This window comes from Tenrec ecaudatus, chromosome 2 (assembly GCF_050624435.1).
Source record: "Tenrec ecaudatus isolate mTenEca1 chromosome 2, mTenEca1.hap1, whole genome shotgun sequence".
Taxonomy (NCBI): Eukaryota; Metazoa; Chordata; class Mammalia; order Afrosoricida; family Tenrecidae; genus Tenrec; species Tenrec ecaudatus.
Window position 1 is genome coordinate 72,843,183 of NC_134531.1, and position 19,249 is coordinate 72,862,431.

General features: G+C 47.7%; 1 protein-coding gene across 2 annotated transcripts in view; it reads left to right on the plus strand.

Moving 5' to 3' along the window:
• Positions 1-11,680, plus strand: part of SV2C (synaptic vesicle glycoprotein 2C) — a 310,736-nt gene extending 299,056 nt beyond the window's left edge. For both annotated transcript variants that reach the window (XM_075541191.1, XM_075541190.1), the window contains exon 13: positions 4,430-11,680. In XM_075541191.1, the coding sequence (XP_075397306.1) occupies positions 4,430-4,613 (184 nt within the window). In that variant the 3' untranslated portion in view covers positions 4,614-11,680. The remainder of the gene's footprint in view (positions 1-4,429) is intronic.
• The last annotated feature ends 7,569 nt before the right edge of the window (positions 11,681-19,249 follow it).

The window sequence follows — 19,249 nt, forward strand, 5'->3', positions numbered from 1 at the left end:
AATTTATATAAATAGGTATATTTGTCTGTGTGTGTGTGCAAATATAAGGCCTCTATTTAAATCCTACCTGTATGATACTCACCTCCTCAACATGATTGCTGAAGACAAAATGTGTGCATAAGCAAATGTGGTGAAGAAAGCTGATGGTGCCCAGCTATGGAAGGGCATATCATCTGGGGACTTAGAGGCTTGAAATTAAACAAGTGGCCATTGAGCAGGGAAGCAATACAGTCAACATGGAAGAAGAACACCAACTTGTGTAACCACAAAGTGTCAATGGGAATAGGTATCAGAAGTTCAAAGTAAAGCAGTCAAATTGATGTGAAGCATCATGGACGAAGTGGAGACCCAAAACCCACCTGTAAGAAAGTTGGACAGTCCCTCACAGTTGGGCCACACAGAAGGATAATATATCCAGGGTGCAGTATAGCACTGATGAACCACATAACTATCCTCTAGTTCTTTAATATTTCTTTCACTTATTATTATGGCCTTTGTTTTACCTCATTTACCTTGTTAGACCTGCCTATGTACGTGTGTATAATTAAGATTGTTTGTTGTATGAAAGCCAAGATAGATAACCCTTCAGAAACAGTAATGGGAGTAATGATTCCCTGAGGGTACAGGAAGCAGGGGTGCGAGGGTGGGGAGTAGCTGATAGCAATGAGGTCAGTATAACCTCACTTGAGAGGAATGAATAACAGAATTGTAGGTGAACGGATTCACTAGTTGGTATAAGATGCAGATTTACATAAAAACAATAACGTATAATAATAAGGGTTCCTGGGGGGTAAGGTGTGGGAAGCAAGAAAGTGTGTTGTAACTGATGGTGGGAGCAATTGTACAATTATGCTTGTTTGAATTGAATGATGGATTATTATAATATCTGTAAGAGCTCCCAGTACAATGGTTAAAAAAAGAGAGAAAATAAACAAGGTATGCTTTACTTGTATACTGGCACATTTCTAATCCCAGCGGAGATAATAAGTAAGAGCTTCTTTGGGCCACAATCTGACTCTTTCCTGTGCTTAGACTTGATTTCCAGCACAGAACTGGGATGAGACTATACAGATATGTTATATTGGTTCATTGGGAGCCCATCCAGCCTGGGGCCAGCCAGCAAGACACATGTGGGAAGAGAGCATCACAGCTTACTTCCCTGATGTCTCAAAGATGAGGGCTCCTGCTCGGCCATCCCTGGTTTCCAAGGGAGAAAGATGAAGCTGTCTGTTCCCATACACAATTGACAACCTATTGTTGTTAGGTCCTGTTGACTAATGACTCCTGCACAACTGAACAAAACCCTGCCCAGTCCTGCGCCATCCTCACATTTCTTGTGCTTGAGCCCAGTGTTGCAGCCACTGTGTCCATCCATCTCACTGAGAGACTTATTCTTTTTCACTGAACGGATTATCTGTATGTTACCAAGCATGCTGTCCTTCTCCGGGGACTGGACTCTCCTAACAACATGTCCAAAGTATATCAGATAAAGTCTCGCCATCCTGGCCTCTAAGAGTCACTCAGGCCACACTTCTGCCAAGACAGATCTGTTTGTCCTTTGGGAAGTCTGTGGTGCTTTCAATATTCTTCTCTAGACCTCAGTTCAATTCAAATGCATCCGTTCTTTATAGGGGTCTTCCTTATTAATATCCAGTTTACACATGCGGACGAGGCAATTGAAAATACCATGGCTTAGGCAGGGCTCACCTTAGTCCTCAAAGTAACATCTCTGCTTTTCAACACTCTAAAGAGGACTCGTGCGGCAGATTTGCCCAATGCAATGTCTTTTGCTCTCTTGACTGCTGCTTCCATGAGCATTGGTTGTGGATCCAAGGAAGACAAAATCCTTGACAACTTCAATCTTTTATCCATTCGTCGTCATGTTTGTTACCTACTGGTCCAGTGGTGAGAATGTTGCTCTTCTTTAGGGTTGTAATCTATACTGGATGTTGTGATCCTTGACCTTCATCACTAAATGCTCCAGGTCCTCCTCTCATTCACCAAGCGCGGTTGTGTCGTCTGCATACTGCTGGTTGGAAATGACCTTCGTCCATTCCTGATGCCACATTCTTCTTCATATAACCCAGCTTCTCTGGTGATTCGCCCCACATTCAGATTGATATTTGCTCAGCACACAGTATAATGAGAGCCGACAGCCTGATGCAGATCTTTTCTGATTTTAAACTATGCGGTAGTCCTTGCTCTGTTTACACAACGGTCTCTTAATCCATGTACAAATACTCCATGAGCACAATGAAGTGTTCTGGCATTCTCATTCTTCTCAAAGCGATCCATAGTTTATTATGAACCACACTGTCAAGTGCTTTGCCGGAGTCACTGAAACAAAAGTAAACATCTTTCTGGTAGTCTCTGTTTTCGCCAAGATCCATTGGATGTCGGCAATGATATCCCTATTCCATGTCTTCTTCTGAATCCAGCCTGAATTTACAGCCTCCAAGCAACAAAACTCATTGCCATCAAGTCAATGCCAACTCACAGTGACCTTATAGGACAAGGTAGAACTGATATCATATCATTCCATAGTTCAATCACATCAAGCAGAATTGTACAATTGCTACCACAATCAGTTTCAAAACATCATTTTTCCTTCTTGAACTCCTTGACATCAGCTCCCTTTTACCTGCCCCCGCCACGATACCCCCACTGAAACTTCCTCTTCTACTTGCTGTCCCTATAGGCTCATCAATCCTGGGTTTCATATACTGAAAAACATAACAAAAATTCAAGAGGGTGACCCCCAATGACAAAGCACATCTGAGGTCAAGCCCAATAGGAACAAACAAATACAGAAAATGTTGAAAACCAGATCAGGCCTAATGCTTATCAGTGGGGCATGTCAAATGACAAGGTTTTAACCGTTCAAGTCCGGCTTATCATTTTGATCTTTTATAGTCATCTCTCCAATGGACTCTTTCCTCCCATCCCTCTATTATGGATACAGGGAAATCACCAGAAACTTCTTTCCTGTGTAGATCCCACCAATGTATCTTGGGCTCCCACTGTCCTTCATAGCCTTCTGGACACCAGAGTCTCACAAGTAAGGCTGTGACACTATTCCCTCCTTTGACTTCAGATTATATGATTTACAATCCTTCAGTCACTGATGTTTTTGTACTTCTCCTATGTGGACTTAGTGACTCTTTGCTGATGCAATTCAAAGCCAAATCTATAACCAAGTTGGAATTGGCTCAATTGGTTGGGGTTTTAATGTAGTTAAAAGCTGATCCATTAATCAAGCTAAAGAGAATTGATAAGACCCCAAATCAAATCCACAGCCATAGAGTACAAATCTTGGCCCTGTGGGGCAGGGTAGACGTGCCCGTGCGATTTCCGAGTCTGTAACTCTATACAGAATGAACTGCCTCATCTGCCTCTTGTAGCAGCTGGTGGATTTGAACTGCTTGCCTTCTGGTTAGAAATCCAGCATTTACTCATTTACTCTTATGGGAAGACAGCGGTTAAAAATAATTTAAGAACAAAATGTGGTCTATACATACACTAGACTATTACTCTACCATGATGACAAATGAATTCCTAAAACACATTGTGACATAGATGAACTTTGAAAACATTGTGCTTAGGGAAGTAAGTCAGAGACAGAAGTAGATAGGAGGGCTCTAAGTGGGAGTGGGGGGTATTCCTTTAAGGGATACTGAGCTTCTATGAGCAGTGGTGGAATAATTTCGGCATGAAGAGTCATGACCATGACAGTTGAACAGATGATGACTATAACCAGTCTCACAAATGTGGAATTAGCATGTCTGTTTCCAACCCTGGTAAAAGAATTTCTGTAAGGAGTGTGTTTTCATACATTTTTTCACTTAAGAAATAAATTTTGAATTTTCTTTATTAAATAGGGATGTTTCTGAAATTCTGAGTGTCCCCTAAACCAGTGGTTCTCCACCTGTGGGTCAAGATCCCTTTGGGGGTTGAACGACCCTTTCACAGGGGTCACCTAAGATCATAAAAAAACACATAAAGATCTCACAATATATAATTACATACTATTTTATGATTAATCATTATGCTTTAATTATGTTTAATTATGTTCATTTCTAACAATGAAAATACATCCTGCATATCAGATTTTTACATTATGATTCATAACAGTATCAAAATTACAGTGATGAAGTAACAATGAAATTACTTTTATGGTCGGGGGATCACCACAACACGAGGAACTGTATTAAAGGGTCACGACATTAGGAAGGTTGAGAACCACTGCTCTAAACAAAATAGCAAGTCCACTTCCAGGCCTGCTGGCAACAGTCTATCTAGCCCGTCTCCCGTTCAGATTCTAAGCAATGCAATCTACCTGGTCACTGACAACATCCCACCCTGGCCGTAGGTTTGCGGCTGGAATCCTGGAGGTCTCTTCCCCAACCTTGTCTGTCTCTTTGCTTTGCAGGGCTACAGGCTTCGGCTTCCTGAATGCTCTGTGCAAAGCGGCAGCCGTCCTCGGAAACCTAATATTCGGCTCCCTGGTCGGCATCACCAAAGCCATCCCCATCCTGCTGGCGTCCACTGTGCTCGTGTGTGGCGGACTCGTGGGGCTGCGCCTGCCCGACACACGAACCCAGGTCCTGATGTAACCGGGAGCAAAGCCATGCCGCCTGCATCTTCCTCCGCCCTGTGCCAATCCTGCCGGCCGGCTCAAGGCTTCAGGCTTTTCATACCTGGGAAGGTGGGCAGGTGTCAGAATGCAAACTCCTGGGCTGTGACGAGACTCTGGATGCATACAATCTTGCCCCTGAGGTGACTTCGCCCCATCTCCCTTTTCCATGTGTTTCCTAGCTGTGATGTCCCTGCCTCTGTAGACATTGTGGGTTTCCTAAGGTTCTGAAGGCAGCCCAGCCGTCCCAAGGGGCTGAGGGCTGAAAAATAAGAGGTCTGTGCTGGTGGAAGAAATGGTCCCACCTGCTATTCACCACTAACCGCCAAGACAAGAGGCAGGCTGCTGCATCTGTGCTGATGAGAGGGATATTCTCTCTCTCTCTCTCTCTCTCTCTCTCTCTCTCTCTCTCTCTCTCTCTCTCTCTCTCTCTCTCTCTCTCTCTCTCTCTCTCTCTCTCTCTCTCTCTCTCTCTCTCTCTCTGTCCCCAAACTCAGTGATACTTCCTGTTTTCTTAGCAAAGGACACCCAGCCGCTGACGCTGGGTGGGGCTCTGTGGGGCCGGTGACGGTAACTGCTGAGGGCGACAGCAGCGCCAAGGAAAGGCTCTGCCCAGAGCGCCGGCCGAGATCAGAGTGGGCTGCGGGGTTTCTATGGGGAAGCCCCTTCAATGGCTGGAAGTGATGAGGGAGTATCCGTGCCTGCGGGTGAGAGGTTCAGGATGGGTGGCAACCGGAGAGGGGCTGCCACTCGGAAGCTCCCCTGATATGGCCAGATAGCCGATTTCTAGATAGGGGGGGGGGGGAGCCATTTCCTAAAAACCGTTGCTGCTTCCCTGATTCTGCCAATTGGACCAGCGCAACTCGAGGCTAGAACTGGCCGGCCAATCTCTACAAAACCCTTACGAACCCAACGCCACGAACCCATTGCCTGTGAATTGATCCCAACTTCCGGCGACATCCTGTGTGGCAAAGCAGAACTGCCCCGAAGGGTGTCTTAAGAGTAAGCTTTATAGATCTCCGGACTTTTCTTTCACAGAGGGCTGGGTGGGCTCGAACCACCAACGTTGGGGTGTGCCTCCCAGCGCTGACCGTTTGTGCCACCCAGGAACCTGAAAAAAAAAAGGTATATAAATAAATAACATTGGCATCTAGTCAAGCAAGCTGGGAAGAAAGTCACACCTACAGCTATTGAGAAAAGCAAGATGGTCCCATGAGTCCCTCCTTCCCGTGGTGGAGACACAGCGTCCCAGCTAGATGGCACCTGACTCCAGCTCCTCTCCACTGGCTTCTCCTGGCTAGGTCTGGGAAAGTCACAGCCTGCCTGTTGTCCTGGAGGGACAACCTCTCCTGGTGGCTGGCTGGCTGTGCAGTTTACCTCTGGAATCTTCCTGGCTCTGGAAGAGGGGGGTCAGCAGGGTCAGTTATCAGGGACATGACCTTCTCACCTCTCCAGCTGGCTCCTCCCACAAGCGCCTGCTTTCACATGCCGGCTTTGAAATCCAAGCCTCATGTGGACTTGCTGTGAGGACCAGCAGCTGGGAGCAAAAAGCCCACAGTTAAACACTATTCCTTCTTTAACTCTCTCTCTCTCTGTTTTCCTAGAGGGTGACCCTTGTTACGCATGATTGGCATTTCCAGCAGGGTGGCAGCCTGGGGCCTCCAGGATGGGAGAACCTTTGTTTCCAATAGGACATTCAGAGCAGGCTCAACTCCGGGCCCCTCCTAAGGCTCCTGGCTGCAGAGTTGAGTCTCTGAAAAACTCCTTTCATTATTGTAAGTCGTTAATTGACTCCCCCTTGCAGTAATTCATGTCTATAAGCAGAGCCGGGTCAGCCTGCTGTCGCTGGGGCGGGGGAAGGGGGGGGGTAACAGGAAGAAGACCGTTCCCCTGGGATAGATGCTCAAGGCCTGAAACAGCAGGAAAGCTCGACCTCAAAACTACACAGGAACAGGGAGAAGGGAACTCCATCAAGCCTAGACAAAGCCTAGTGACAAGATAGCAACCAACAGGCAGGTGATTCCTGAAGCCCCTCTCTTTTCTGCCTCCGGCCACATTATCGGAGAGCAGCCAGGGGTCTCAGCACCCAAGAAAGTACCCAGCATCCTGCTCTTTTATGTACTGCTCTTCCCGCCTCACTCCTCCTTGATTTGGCTTCTTTCAAAAGACACCTGTAGGGACCTGAGCTGGGTTTTCAGTTGACCATACGATGTGCAAACGTTAAGACGCGTATTTCCACCAACCCTGAAAGGGAGTAATGGAAGCGTGCAGAGGCGCGACACACTCGCTTTCCCAGTTGGTTTGGCTCGCTGGACTGTCATTCCTCGCAGAAATGTCTGTTGTAGATTCAAATGCAGAAAGTATCTCCCACGCAGCAGAATTTTATCTGGAGGTGAGGTTGGGACAGCATAGAAATAAAAAGAAACGGTGGGACCCACCTTCCCAGGACCTGCCACCATGTATCCCCTTCCGAAGGACCATTTCTGACCTAATCATCCAAGCTGCCATGGTGGCCCAACAGGAATATTCTAATCTCCTGGGCAGTCTGTGGTCACAGACCTTCTTGGCTATCTCCCTTTCCACCTGACGTGCAGTTTTCTCTGCCTCCCTCACATTGTTCCCTTCTCGTGTTTTCTGAGAGAGCTCAAGTGGCAACCAAAGTATGCGGTGTGGCCTGTCTGGCTTGTTCTGGATTCAGCAGGCGATTAAGATCCAGCATGAAATAAACAGAAGCTCTCAGTTCTGGCCGTGGAGCAGGCTGCGGGCAACTATAATCTCCTCCCATCTCGATTCAAAAGAAGGATGAAAGCTGGACACCAGTCACGCCCCCTTGCTCCAGTGCACCAGCTCCTCACTCACCGTGGTCTGATGTTTCAAGCTGACGACAATCGTGAAGCACTGATTGTCCCGTTATGTTGCGCGTGAACGGCGTATGTCTGGCAGGAATGACACTGGCCCTGATGATTAAGTTTCTATGCTAACTTGGCTGGGCTATAAATCTCTGTGCGTTGGCAGTTAGGTCAGCATGCTATTTGGCAGTTATGAGAGGAGGTAGTCATCCTCCTTGCTGTGATCCGACAGGGCTCTTCCCCATATTTGCAAAAGATCCTGCTCTTTGGAGCTTAACCGTGTCCATAAATGACGAGTGGGTGTATGTCTCACTCCTATCCAGAATTTCTCCACAACTCTTGGGAATCCATCTAGAATCTCCCCAATCCCCAGTAGTGAGTTACATATGTCTGAGAAGTTTCCAGTGAAGAGATTTGGGCATGGTTGAAATGTTCTAAACTTGGGACTCGTTTAAGAAGCATCCCGTGAAAATACCTTTTGGTTTCTTCTGCCAACCAAAATAGAATACAAAGTCTCTCACTTTGTTCTGTTAAAATGGCCTTTCCCTCTCCCGCCGATCAAGCACCTCACCTGCTCAGGTATCAAAGGCTCTAAAGCCAAGAAGGTCTGAATTTGGCCTTCACGTGGAATCGTAGAAGGAGAACTGAGTGGTTGTCAAGGGCACTCTGGCTATATTTCTGACTTCCCTTTAACCCCCACACCATGCCAAATGTAACCCAGCTATCAAACCCACACAAATACCAATCATGTTGCAGCAGCAAAGAGAAATCTGCACTGTAGGGTACTCTGAAATGGACTGTACATCTCAGGGGGTTTGTGGTTACACATTGGACTTCAACCTGAATGGTCGGCAGTTCAAAACCACTAACAGCTCCTCGGGGGAAAAATTGGACTTTCTACTCCCATGAACAATCAGAGTTTTGGAAAGCCACAGGGGTCACCATGAGTCAGCAGGGACTTGATGGCAGTGAGTTTGGTTTGGTTGGGGGCAAAGCCTGTGCTTTGAGCAATGCCCCTCTTGTGATCTGTGTCATGGAGCTGCAAGGAAAGTGTCCGTTCTCTCCTGGAGCTGTTGGGTGTCCCTTCACTGTGCTGGCCAGGGATGGAGTGGTTTTCTGTGTAATGTTCTTTTACTCTAAATATTGACTATCCCTCTTGTCAACAGTCTCTCACCAACCAGTCACAGAGCCACTGCCACCGCTTCTTTCAATCCTCCTCCACTTTGTCCAACGACCTGAGATCCCATTTAGGAACCCCGGGATTTGGGATACAAGGACCTAGTCCAAGCATCTGTTTAGGCCCCAGTTTCAGTAAGGTTGAGGGAAAGCCAGGTAGAACATACTCTGATTTGTTGCCATGTCACATGATTATTCAGTAAATATGTGCTGAGCTCTAGGAAGGGACGCAGCGTGCTGCATGGGGATAAGGAACTAGTTGCCGGCTTCAAATGAGGTTAGGGAAAACGGTGTGAGTGGCTGGGAAAGGGTGAAGGAAGAAGACTAAAGGGTTGCCTGGTGATCCCTAATACACTCAAACCAACCCCCGACCCAACGCACCGGCATGACTTTTCCCAACTTAAAACAACTTACCACCAATAAAGCGGGCAGTACAGAAAATATTCCGTACACAGATATAAAAAGCTTTGACCGACAAAGAAAGCCCCGCAAGTATCGGGCTTTTCATAGGAAGACAAATAAACCAATATTTGGGAAAAGAGAACAGACAAAACCACACATCTGCTACCACTTTAAATGCGTCCGCGGGAAGTTGCAGGATTATTCTAGGGAAAGATAGCCTAACCTTTTCAGAGATGCGCGGTCAGAAGCAGCCCCCTTTTCTTGAAGGTGCTCTGCGGGGCCCAGAGCTGGAGGGTGAGTGCCAGCCTGCCTGAGTCTCTTCCCCAGCGAGTGGGAAGTGCTGGACTTTTCCCTCCAGAGCAGAGTCAGCGAATCCCGCAGCTGTTGCCCCTTCCCCTGGCTTCCTGGCGTGTTTCCTTTCTGATTTGGAAGCTTCGTGACTGAGTCAGATATCCTAAAGCAGCTCTTCCCCTCTCCTCTCAGCAGATAAGCCACCCAGAAAACAAGCTCTGACAGCAAGTGGCCCAGGCGTTTCCAGAGTTCAATTCAAAAGCAGTGCATAGTCATTACAAAGTCTGAAAGCTCCAGAGGACCACTGCACCTCAGGGCCCTGACGAGAGGCGGAGCTGAGAGGGTGGTTTTTAGGGACCCTCTATCCTCTCGCAGCTTCAGTTTCCACCCCTCACCCAAACCTCCTCACCTACCCACTACTGATCGCTTTGTTCCCTCCTCCCAGCAGGGTATGTGCAATTCCTCTCTCCTTCTCTGCTCTGGCCTGCTCTTGAGTCTAGCACTGCACAGGAGCCAAGCTAAGCTCTACTGCTGCTTCTGGGGCCCCAGAAGATGCGGGGAGGATGCAGAACAAGAATGGAGCAGGGACTGGGCACACAGTCCTACCCAGCTGTTTATCCGCTCCTGGGGCACGATGGGATAGGCACGGTTGGCAAGAAATACCAAAGGGGCCCATCTGTGGGGTAGAAGCCTGTGGGTTCAGCCGTTGGCTCCTGGAGGTTAGGTCAACTCTCGAAGGACAGGTTAGCCTCAGCTTGGTTCTCAGGATTCATTGAGCAGCCGATGTCAACCCCATGTCTTCATGCCTGCAGACGTGGACATTGCAGAGGTGGCCCATTCTCTGCCTGCCCTATGATGTTTAGGCTCTCCTTAAAGCCAAGACGGCACCGAGTTTGAACAAAGAGAACGCAGCCCTGGGCCCTCGATTCACATTCAAGCAGAGTTTAACATCACGCTAGTGACCTATCCTGAAAGCAGGGGGGCAGATTCCTATGCAGCTTTCCCGTGCCGCCTGGGAGAGTGGTTGGCCCAGCTGGCTCTCCAAGGCTACGGTCATCAAAGTCCAGTGGTATTCTGGAACAAGTTCAGTGTAGCTCATCAGAGCAATGGCTAAGATGTCAGGAATTTAGGGAGTAAGTTGTTCAACGTAGCCATTGCTAAAAAGTAAATTAACAAAATATGTTTTAAAATTAAAGTAATACCTATTCAGAACTCACCCAAACTTGCCAACTATTATATTTTACTATTATCTTGAAGTAATGTTTCCTTGGTCTCTATGTATCTGTGTGGTTGAAATACTATATAATGATGTATTACGGTACATATCTTCTCCGCTACAAGTTCAGTGGAATCAGATATGTAGCCTGAAATCAGCTATCGTGGGAGTATTTACACCACCGAAATGGACAGTGGCTATGAATCCACCCACTCCTCCTGCAGCCAAGTACTAAACAGTTACCAGCATTCCCCTCTCGAAAGCCCTGCCGCAGCTATAGAACCAGGCCACATTTGTCCTTGAACTGAGCCCCACAAGTCTCAAGGTCAGCATTGCCCATAAGGGAAGGAAACACCAGGCATAGCCTCATTTCAACACAGGGTTTCTTTCTACACTTGTATTGCTATATAACAGGACCCACAGGGCAGAGAATCCATCAATCTATGAGTCTTATTCTCTCAGGGGTCTGTACAGATGATTGGTTATTTATATTGCTTTGCAAACTAAACTGAAAATCTAAAACCGGATTGAAGTTGTGAAATCTTATTACAGTAAAGCCCAAGGAGAAGTTCAAAACTCTATCCTTGCCTTTGACCCTCGACAGGGCTGCCTCTATACAATGACAGCTTGGTTTTGTGTCGTTTCCAGCACTATTGTTTTACATGTCCATTTATGGCACCTAATTGATGGTCTAAATCACACAGGAGAAGAAAAGAAATGTTCTTTCTTGATCGATGCTTTGTTAGCATCCAAAAATAGAGTTCTGTCTCTTTCCCCTGACCCAGGACCACATTGAACACATCACATGTCCTTTGCTAACGTCAAGATACTGTAAATAAAATCCTAGAAGAGGTCTTTTTGTCTTTCCTTCAAAGGAGCTTCCAATGTGCACACACACTAAGCCTGCACTCCATTCTCTTCTGCAACGAGACCTGGGCAGTGGTTCTGTCCTGGTTTTAGTGTTTGGATATGTTTGTTTGTTTTCTGTTGGTACTGCTCTGTGCAATATCCTGCTGCGTATGTTCCACTTGCCCTGGTGTACTGTATGTATATATGTGCTGCATGTGTGAACCCCAATAAATTCTGTTCCAGTTTTCTGGATTTTCATCTTAAGTACAGCTGGTCCCGTTGTGAACTCATCTTTCTGGTATGCTCCTCTTTGTCAGATTCCCGATTTGCCAAAATGTTTGACCGAGTGTGTTTTAACAAATGTCCTGAGACAGCCATTGTATCCTTGTGAAAGGGCATGCTCTGTGTGGGGTGACTCTGTGTACAGCATAAACCTATCAAGTGTGGACGTGTGTATACATTTATATGCCAGATACCTAACATGTAACAACTGCAAAGCTAGTTAATGTACATCAGATTAATAAAAAGAGCATTTTTGCTCCATTATATTCAAATAAGGATTCCTGTGTAAGTGACTTCCCTTCCAAGCGTTAATCAACTTTTGAGAAAGAACTCATTTTCTGCCCTTGGTCCAAGGCCAGCCTCTTTCCCCTGATTATTCAGGCATATTGGAACGGTTTGTGTCTGTTGGTGCCATGGTAGTGATGTAGTGTTGATTTTACAGAAACCTTTTCCAACGAGACCATAGGGAAGAAATGTTGGTGGGTGGTTAGTGGGTGGCAAAGTAGATATTTGTATTATTTTGCCCCTGCGCTGAAATAGCGAATTGATTTTTTTATCTAGCACGCTATCTCCAATAGTTTTTCAGGAGCTTCTTGGAACACTGGCTTGAGAACAAGTATGGGAGGGGGTGGGGAGCTTCACGTCGGCGTGGGAAGCAGAAACATGGACTGCATGCCAACACTTGCTAGTCCCCTCCTCAAACAGAAAGTTGGGTTTGTTTGTTTGTTTGTTTTTATTGCATTTAACCAAATACCAAGCTCAATATATCTTTCCTAATAAGCAAATTCTTATTTTATATAGCAACAAAAGTGGGAAATCCCAAGGTTGCTGATGATGTGATTTGACAATGCCGTTGAAGACCCAGGTTCATTCTGTCTTTTAGATCAACCATCTTCAGCACCTGGTCTTTGTTGCCTCCTAAGTGTAAGATGACGTTATCAACTCCGGGAATCGTAGCCTCACATAAACATTTCAGGATCAAAAGAAAGACCATCCCTCTTTATGAACCTTTCTTTGTAAGTTTAAAAAGAACACTCGGCATCCTCCCACAGACTTCCTCCTGGAGTCCATAGTTCTGATTTGCATAATTTTTCCCACTCCTAAGCCAATCACTAGTTAAGGGGAATAGAATTACCATAACAGACTTAGGCATATCTAGATTCACCTACCCTCAGCCCACAGAACTTGGAAGGAGTTCAGTATTCTCTTTAATAAAGCACTTGGCTTCCAAATGCCACAGCAAAACTGGGGTTTCATGAGCAAAGAGAAGGCAGAGGGCTGATAAACAATAGTGAGCCACGAGTTCTAATATGGAGCTGTCTACACTTAAATTAAGAATTCAGTTGCTTAGTGACACTCGCTACACTTTAACCTGCTCCATGGCACAGGTGACCAGTAGCGACCCACTTGGGCAGCACAGGTGTATAAGATGTCATCATCACACGAAGGTCTAGTAGACAACACCAGTCTGGAAATCGGGCACTCACTCCCATCTGCAGGCAGTTCCTTATCCTGGGACCTGCCCTCACTTCCTCCCTTTCTGCTGTAGCAACTTTGTCCCCACCTTGCTTTCCCACATCCCTTAGTGCCCCCCATCACCGCACACAGGTCTGAACCATTTCTCCTGTGCCCCAGTCCACCAGATCCCTAGTGAGGATTTACAAAATTACAGAATCTGTTCACTTTCCTCTCTTTGCTGATTTATGATGAGGCTCTTACATAGGGGCGTGGAAAAGAAGACTTAAAAAAAACTTAATCATTTCAGGGACTGTTGGCAGAAATAGGAGCTCCCTAAAAGATACTGTGATGCAGGTGAGTTTGGTGAGGGTCATGGTGAGGGCTGAGAGAAATGGCCATGGGACCAGACTGGGAATGTGAGATCCCAAACAGTGAGTGTGGAAACAGGGCAGTGTAGGTCTTGAAGGGGTAGCTTTTCCTGATGTCAGCCTGATACAATGAGGTTTTATCATCTCACCAAATACTGTTTACCTTATTGTGGATGTAGAGGTTAGTGGTTGGGTAGCTACCCAGTTCACACCCACTAGTTGCTACAAGGGAGAAAGATGCGGTTATCTGGCCCTGTAAAGATTTACAGTCTCAGAAACCCTATACAGGATCCCTATGAGTCAGAATTGACTGGATAGCAGTGAGCTTCTTGTTGATGGTGTATCTACACTATACGTAGAATGTCGTGTGTGTGTGTGTGTGTGTGTGTGTGTGATGTAGAGAATATATCTGATGTTGCTTATGGTCCCATGGAAAGGTAACAAGCTGCGTGTGTGCTCATACACGCGTGCGTATATTGCTCATAAACCAGAGGCAACTCGTGGAAACCCAAGGGTGGGGGCTGTGTCTGGCTGTCCAAGACTGGAGGCCGCGCTGCACTTGCCTCTGTCATCCACTCTGCTAATTAGAATTCCAAATGAGACTTGCTCTCTCTCTCTGCACAATGTTTGCCTGCAATCCCAGAGTTGATGGATCTATTATCTCTGTTCCCTGCACCACAACTCCTGAGAAAACAACCTCTATGTAAACTTTTCCCCAGGACACTTCCTCTAGGACAGCATACGGTGCGACCAGCTGGGGCCCGGGGGGTGACCTAGGAGGAGCACTGCTGATGCCTGGGTCCGCTGCACTGCCAGCTTGCAGTACAGTGCTCTTTGTTCAGGAGGCTGAGCAGGCGCGTTGCATCTCCTGTAATTTGAAATCCCGACACCAGGTGGAGAAGTGAAAAGCACAAAGGAGCTGAATCCCATAGGGAAGCTGTACTCCAGCCCCTCAGCAGATGAGGTTGCATGTTCGGGGATCACAGAAGATACCCTATCTCGGACCCGAATTCCGAATGCATCCGTAACCTTTAGCTGTATGTCTGTACCCAGTGCTCGGTGTCCCACGGGTGGTAAAACAGGCCCACACATGCAGGCAGCAGCCCGAGTTCTGGGACCCACAGGTGCAGTTCCCACCTATCTGTTCCTATCCCATTCTCATTCTCAAAGGTGACACCGCAATTGCCCTTTGATGAAAATTTGGAGGGAAATTTTACCAGCAGATTCAGGTATGGGTGGGGCTTGCGCAAAGTTGCCACCAAACGTTGGAAAGGTACTACCAGTCAGCAAACTGCCAAGAGAACAGACCAATCAATCTTGGAAGTACAGCACATGCTCCTGAGAAGTGAGGTGGGCGAGCCTTTGTCTCCTATACCTTGGACATGTTATCAGGAGAGACCAGGCCCTGGAAAGGGACCTCCTGTTTGGGAGCGGGGCAACAGAAATGAGGAAGATCCTTAATGAGATGGATGACACAGTGGCTGCAGCAACGGGTGCAGCCACAGCAGCGATTGTGAGGATGGCACGGGACCATGCGGGGTTTTGTTCCGCTATCTGCAGGGTCACTATGAGGAGGAATGGACTCACGGCACCTAACAACAACAACGACAACAGTAAGCGATGTATCGGCTACTCACACCCCTTTTTTGAGCCCTAGAAGCACTGCCTATGGACCACCTCAGTGCAGGTTTCCGGTTGTCCCTCCCTGGGAGCACTTTACTGTGTTGTTGCCCTGGCTCCCGCCTCCCACCTATGTTAGAGGGCACCTGCAGGTTCTAACACATCCGCTCTGGGGACTGGGGAACCTTCACATGCAGGAGGTAGATGTCACCATGCTTAAGAGCCCAATTCCATTCTGTGGGTGTGGGAAGTGATGGCAGGGGTCTTGTGTGTGTGTGTGTGTGTGTGTGTGTGTGTGTGTGTACTTTAGAGAAACAAATCCACAGAAACTCATGTATAAGAGAGAGTTTTATATGAAGGTTAAGTGCACATCAAGAAAACATCCCAACCCAGTGCTGCCCAAGCCCACAAGTCCAACATTAGCCCATTAACCCATATGTCCAATACCAGTCCACAAAGTCCTCCTCCATCTCACAAAGCAGAGGCAATGATGCTGACTGAAGGAGGAAGGCTGAGTCAGTGAGTATGTAAGTATCTCAGTGCTGGCAGGGCTCTCCACACGGCTGCTCCAGCACCCAGGGCTGCATCGGGGTAGGTCCATGTGGCTCCTCCTTGGGGATGTCTTGTAGGAAGTCAGCCTTGCAAGCTGAAGCAGAGAACTGCTAAGGCAGCTGCACCCTGGTGCGACCATCAGAAAGCAAGAGACCAGAGAACTAGAAAGGTGAGACTCACTAAGCCATTTATCCCTCCGCCCTTCAATTAACCCCACATGTGTTTATTGGCCAGGTTGGCACAATAAACTAACTACCTCAATATATGAAATACAAAATTAAACACACACTTTTTAGAATGCAAAAAGTTCCCCCACAACTTAAGGGTTTTTTTAAAGCTGAAAAATATTACCACCCATGACAAATTTATTTTTAAATCACATGAGATTTATATTATTTTAAAATCATGTCACTGGCGCACCAGCCCCATATCATACAGTTCCATCCTTCAAGCACATCAGGAAGCAGTGCACGAGCACAAGTAAAGCTGAGTGTGTTTGTGCAGCAGGCTGGCTGGTGAGCGGGGAGCCTCTGGACACTTCATTAGGGAAGTTGGACTTGCTGACCAGTGGAAGTGGCGCTGATTGCCTTTGGGCTGAGGCTTTCTGGAGAGGTTGTCCCTGGGCTCTGAATTCAGGGAGCTGGGTTTGCTGAGCCACAGGGCGAATTCCTTCCGATGGAGACTTCCAGCAGAGTGGTCGGCCCTTTAGGAGCATTGATTCACAGACCTGAAGCTTGGTAACATGTCCTGGTCAGCAACTACCCTGAGCCGTTCTCCCTGGCATGGCAACTTACTAACTTCCTTCATAACTCCTTTAATCACGAGTCTTGTCTGTGGAGACATCACACGGTATATTAGAACCCAGGGAGATCTTGTGTAGACCTGTGAAGCAGAGCCTGTTAATTGAGGTCATGCCATACTCAGTCTCGTTGAGTTGAGTGTGATTCCTAGCTACCCCACAGGGCAGAGTAGAATGCCCCCCTCTGGTTTCCTCGGCTCTAAATGTTTACAGCAACAGAAAGCTTCATCTCCCTCCCATTGCAATGCATAGGACCCGCAAAGCATTCCCCAGCAACACTGAGGGGTCGTTTTAAGCAGATGCTACAAGGTACATGGCAAAAGAGGACCGGTGGGTGGGAAAAGTTTTTGATAAAATAAAATGTATCCAACAACGTGAATACATTGCCGTGGAAGAGAGCGTGGCTAATGGGGAACCCTGAAGCGTAAGCTTCGTTAGCTCCAGGGTAGGCCCTTCCGAGTCCTGGAGTCAGGCAGACATGGGGTTGAATCCTGAATCTGCCACTTGACAATCATGCGGGCAATGAAGCTAACATGCGCCTCGCCGAGCGCCCATTTCCACATGTCCATGATGACAGAGAAAGCATGGGAGAAAACAGTACAGAGGCCACAGCTGACCTCTTCTGACTACAGACAGGGGGAGGAGAATCCATCTACAAGCCAGCCAAGGCCGACTACCTTGGTGAAGTCGAGGTCAGACGTGCCTCCACCCTCCACCCTTCTTGACCCCCTTCTGATTCCAGCTGTTTCTCCCGCGACGTGCTACTCCTCTGCTGGGTTCACTTACTCGTTGCAGTGACTGCACCGCGCTCACACCCCCTGCTCACAGTCGTGGGGATTTATTAAGGATGCTAAAGCCAGGATCGGCGACCAGTGTGGACACAGTCACTGGTCCACAGCACCTGCTCTCTTCAGCCAGCAGCCAGGCCTTTCTCTCTGGTCCTCAGCCCCTCAGCCACGTGGTCCCTGGGGCCCTGCTCTTCATGGACCAGCAAGCCTGCCTGCTGCTCTGCCTCACAGTCTCGAGTCTCAGTGCTGCTTCTGTGCTCTGCACCATGGCCTCTTTGCCTCATCTTCTAGTCTCAGAGCGGCCTGGCCTCTGCTGCCTTCGCCATTCAGGCAAGGATCTTAAACAGGTGCCACTGGTAGCTCTTCATCTTTGATGGGCCTGGGGCTTCTCTCTGTTCCTGCTTCTGAAACGGCTGTCCTAGACACAGAGGAATGGCAATCCCAACTGACCGGTCCCTCTATTAATGTTCCACACACCTTATTTGCATGATCTCACTCAATCACTTGGTGGGAGTTATAAAGACATGGATTTTTTTTTAATCCACTGGGATTTTATTCTAGTGTTTATTCCAACCCATAATGACAGGGCAGACCTGTCCCTCTGGGTTCCAAGAGTGTTATTCTTTATGGGAGAAGAATGCCCCTTTTTTCCCAGGTTGTGGCTGACGTTTCGAACTGCTGAACCAACCTCTTTGGTTTGCGTACCAACATGCAATCACTAAGAATCATGTTAAGAACTTTCACTTCACCACAGGAAGTTTCTTCACTGGGTTTTTTTTTATCATTTTATTGGGGGCTCATACAACTCTTGTCATAATCCATACATGCATCACTTGTGTAAAGCACATTTGTACATTCGTTACTCTCATCATTCTCAAGACATTTGCTCTCCACATAAGCCCCTGGCATCAGCTCCTCATTTTTTCCCCTCCCTCCCCGCTCCCCAGTCCTTCATGAACCCTTGATAATTTATAAATTATTATTTTGTCATATCTTATACTGTTCGACGTCTCCCTTCACCCAGTTTTCTGTTGTCTGTCCCTAATGGGGTTATTAAGAATTGAGAAAATATGTAAAAAGCCTAGCCTGGCCTCTAGGCCCTCAGTAAACCATTGTCACTGTTGCTAGCATTACTGGGGCCAGTCTGCTCTGGAGGCAGGCGTGCCCTTCCCTTTACTGTGAACATGTTGGGATTCGGTGATCATGGGTGCCAGACCCATTGGCATGGGTGGGGGTTGTGGTACTGGCATTCATTCTCTATCTCCACAAAGCCTCTTGAAGGACCAGATTTTCTCAGTGGAGCCTCTGTTATCATAGGTATGAACAGCCGGGGGTGACTCTGCCAACAACTCCAAGGGACTTCCTCACAGCCCCCAAACCCTGCCGGTGCCCCTACTTCCCACAGGAGCAGCTTGTGCAGTGGCTTCCTGACCCCAGGTACCCAGCACCACGAGGGCCTCTGGCAGCCACACAGCAAGGCAGGAGGCAAGGAAGACATGGTGGCATTCACGCCAGGGCCTCACGGTCTGCGGAGTTCCCAAGAGGCTTGGCACAGGGCTTGGCAGACCCTGGCACTACCTGTCAGGAGCTTTCTTTTCACTTGTCACTGAGTCTTTGTCATTCCCCCTGCCTCGGAGCAGAGACGTTCCAAGCAAAGTGTGTTTGTCCCCGGCTCCCGGCACTCCCAGGACCTGCTTTGGTGAACTGGGCCCAGAGAAAGAATCCTACGAAAAAAAGCAATTGGCAATTGCTCACAGCAGGTCAAGCTAACAAAACGAGACTGGGGAAATGAATAATTGACAGGGAGGAAGTGTAAGTGATCTTGCACGCAACAAGCCACCCTGGGAAGCCGGCAGTGACACACGTCAGGAGCCCCGCAGTGTGCTGGACCCCACACAGATGCTTTGCAGGTAGTCAGACCTGGGTTCACACTCCAGCCCTCCTGCTGGGAGCCGGGTGACCAGGC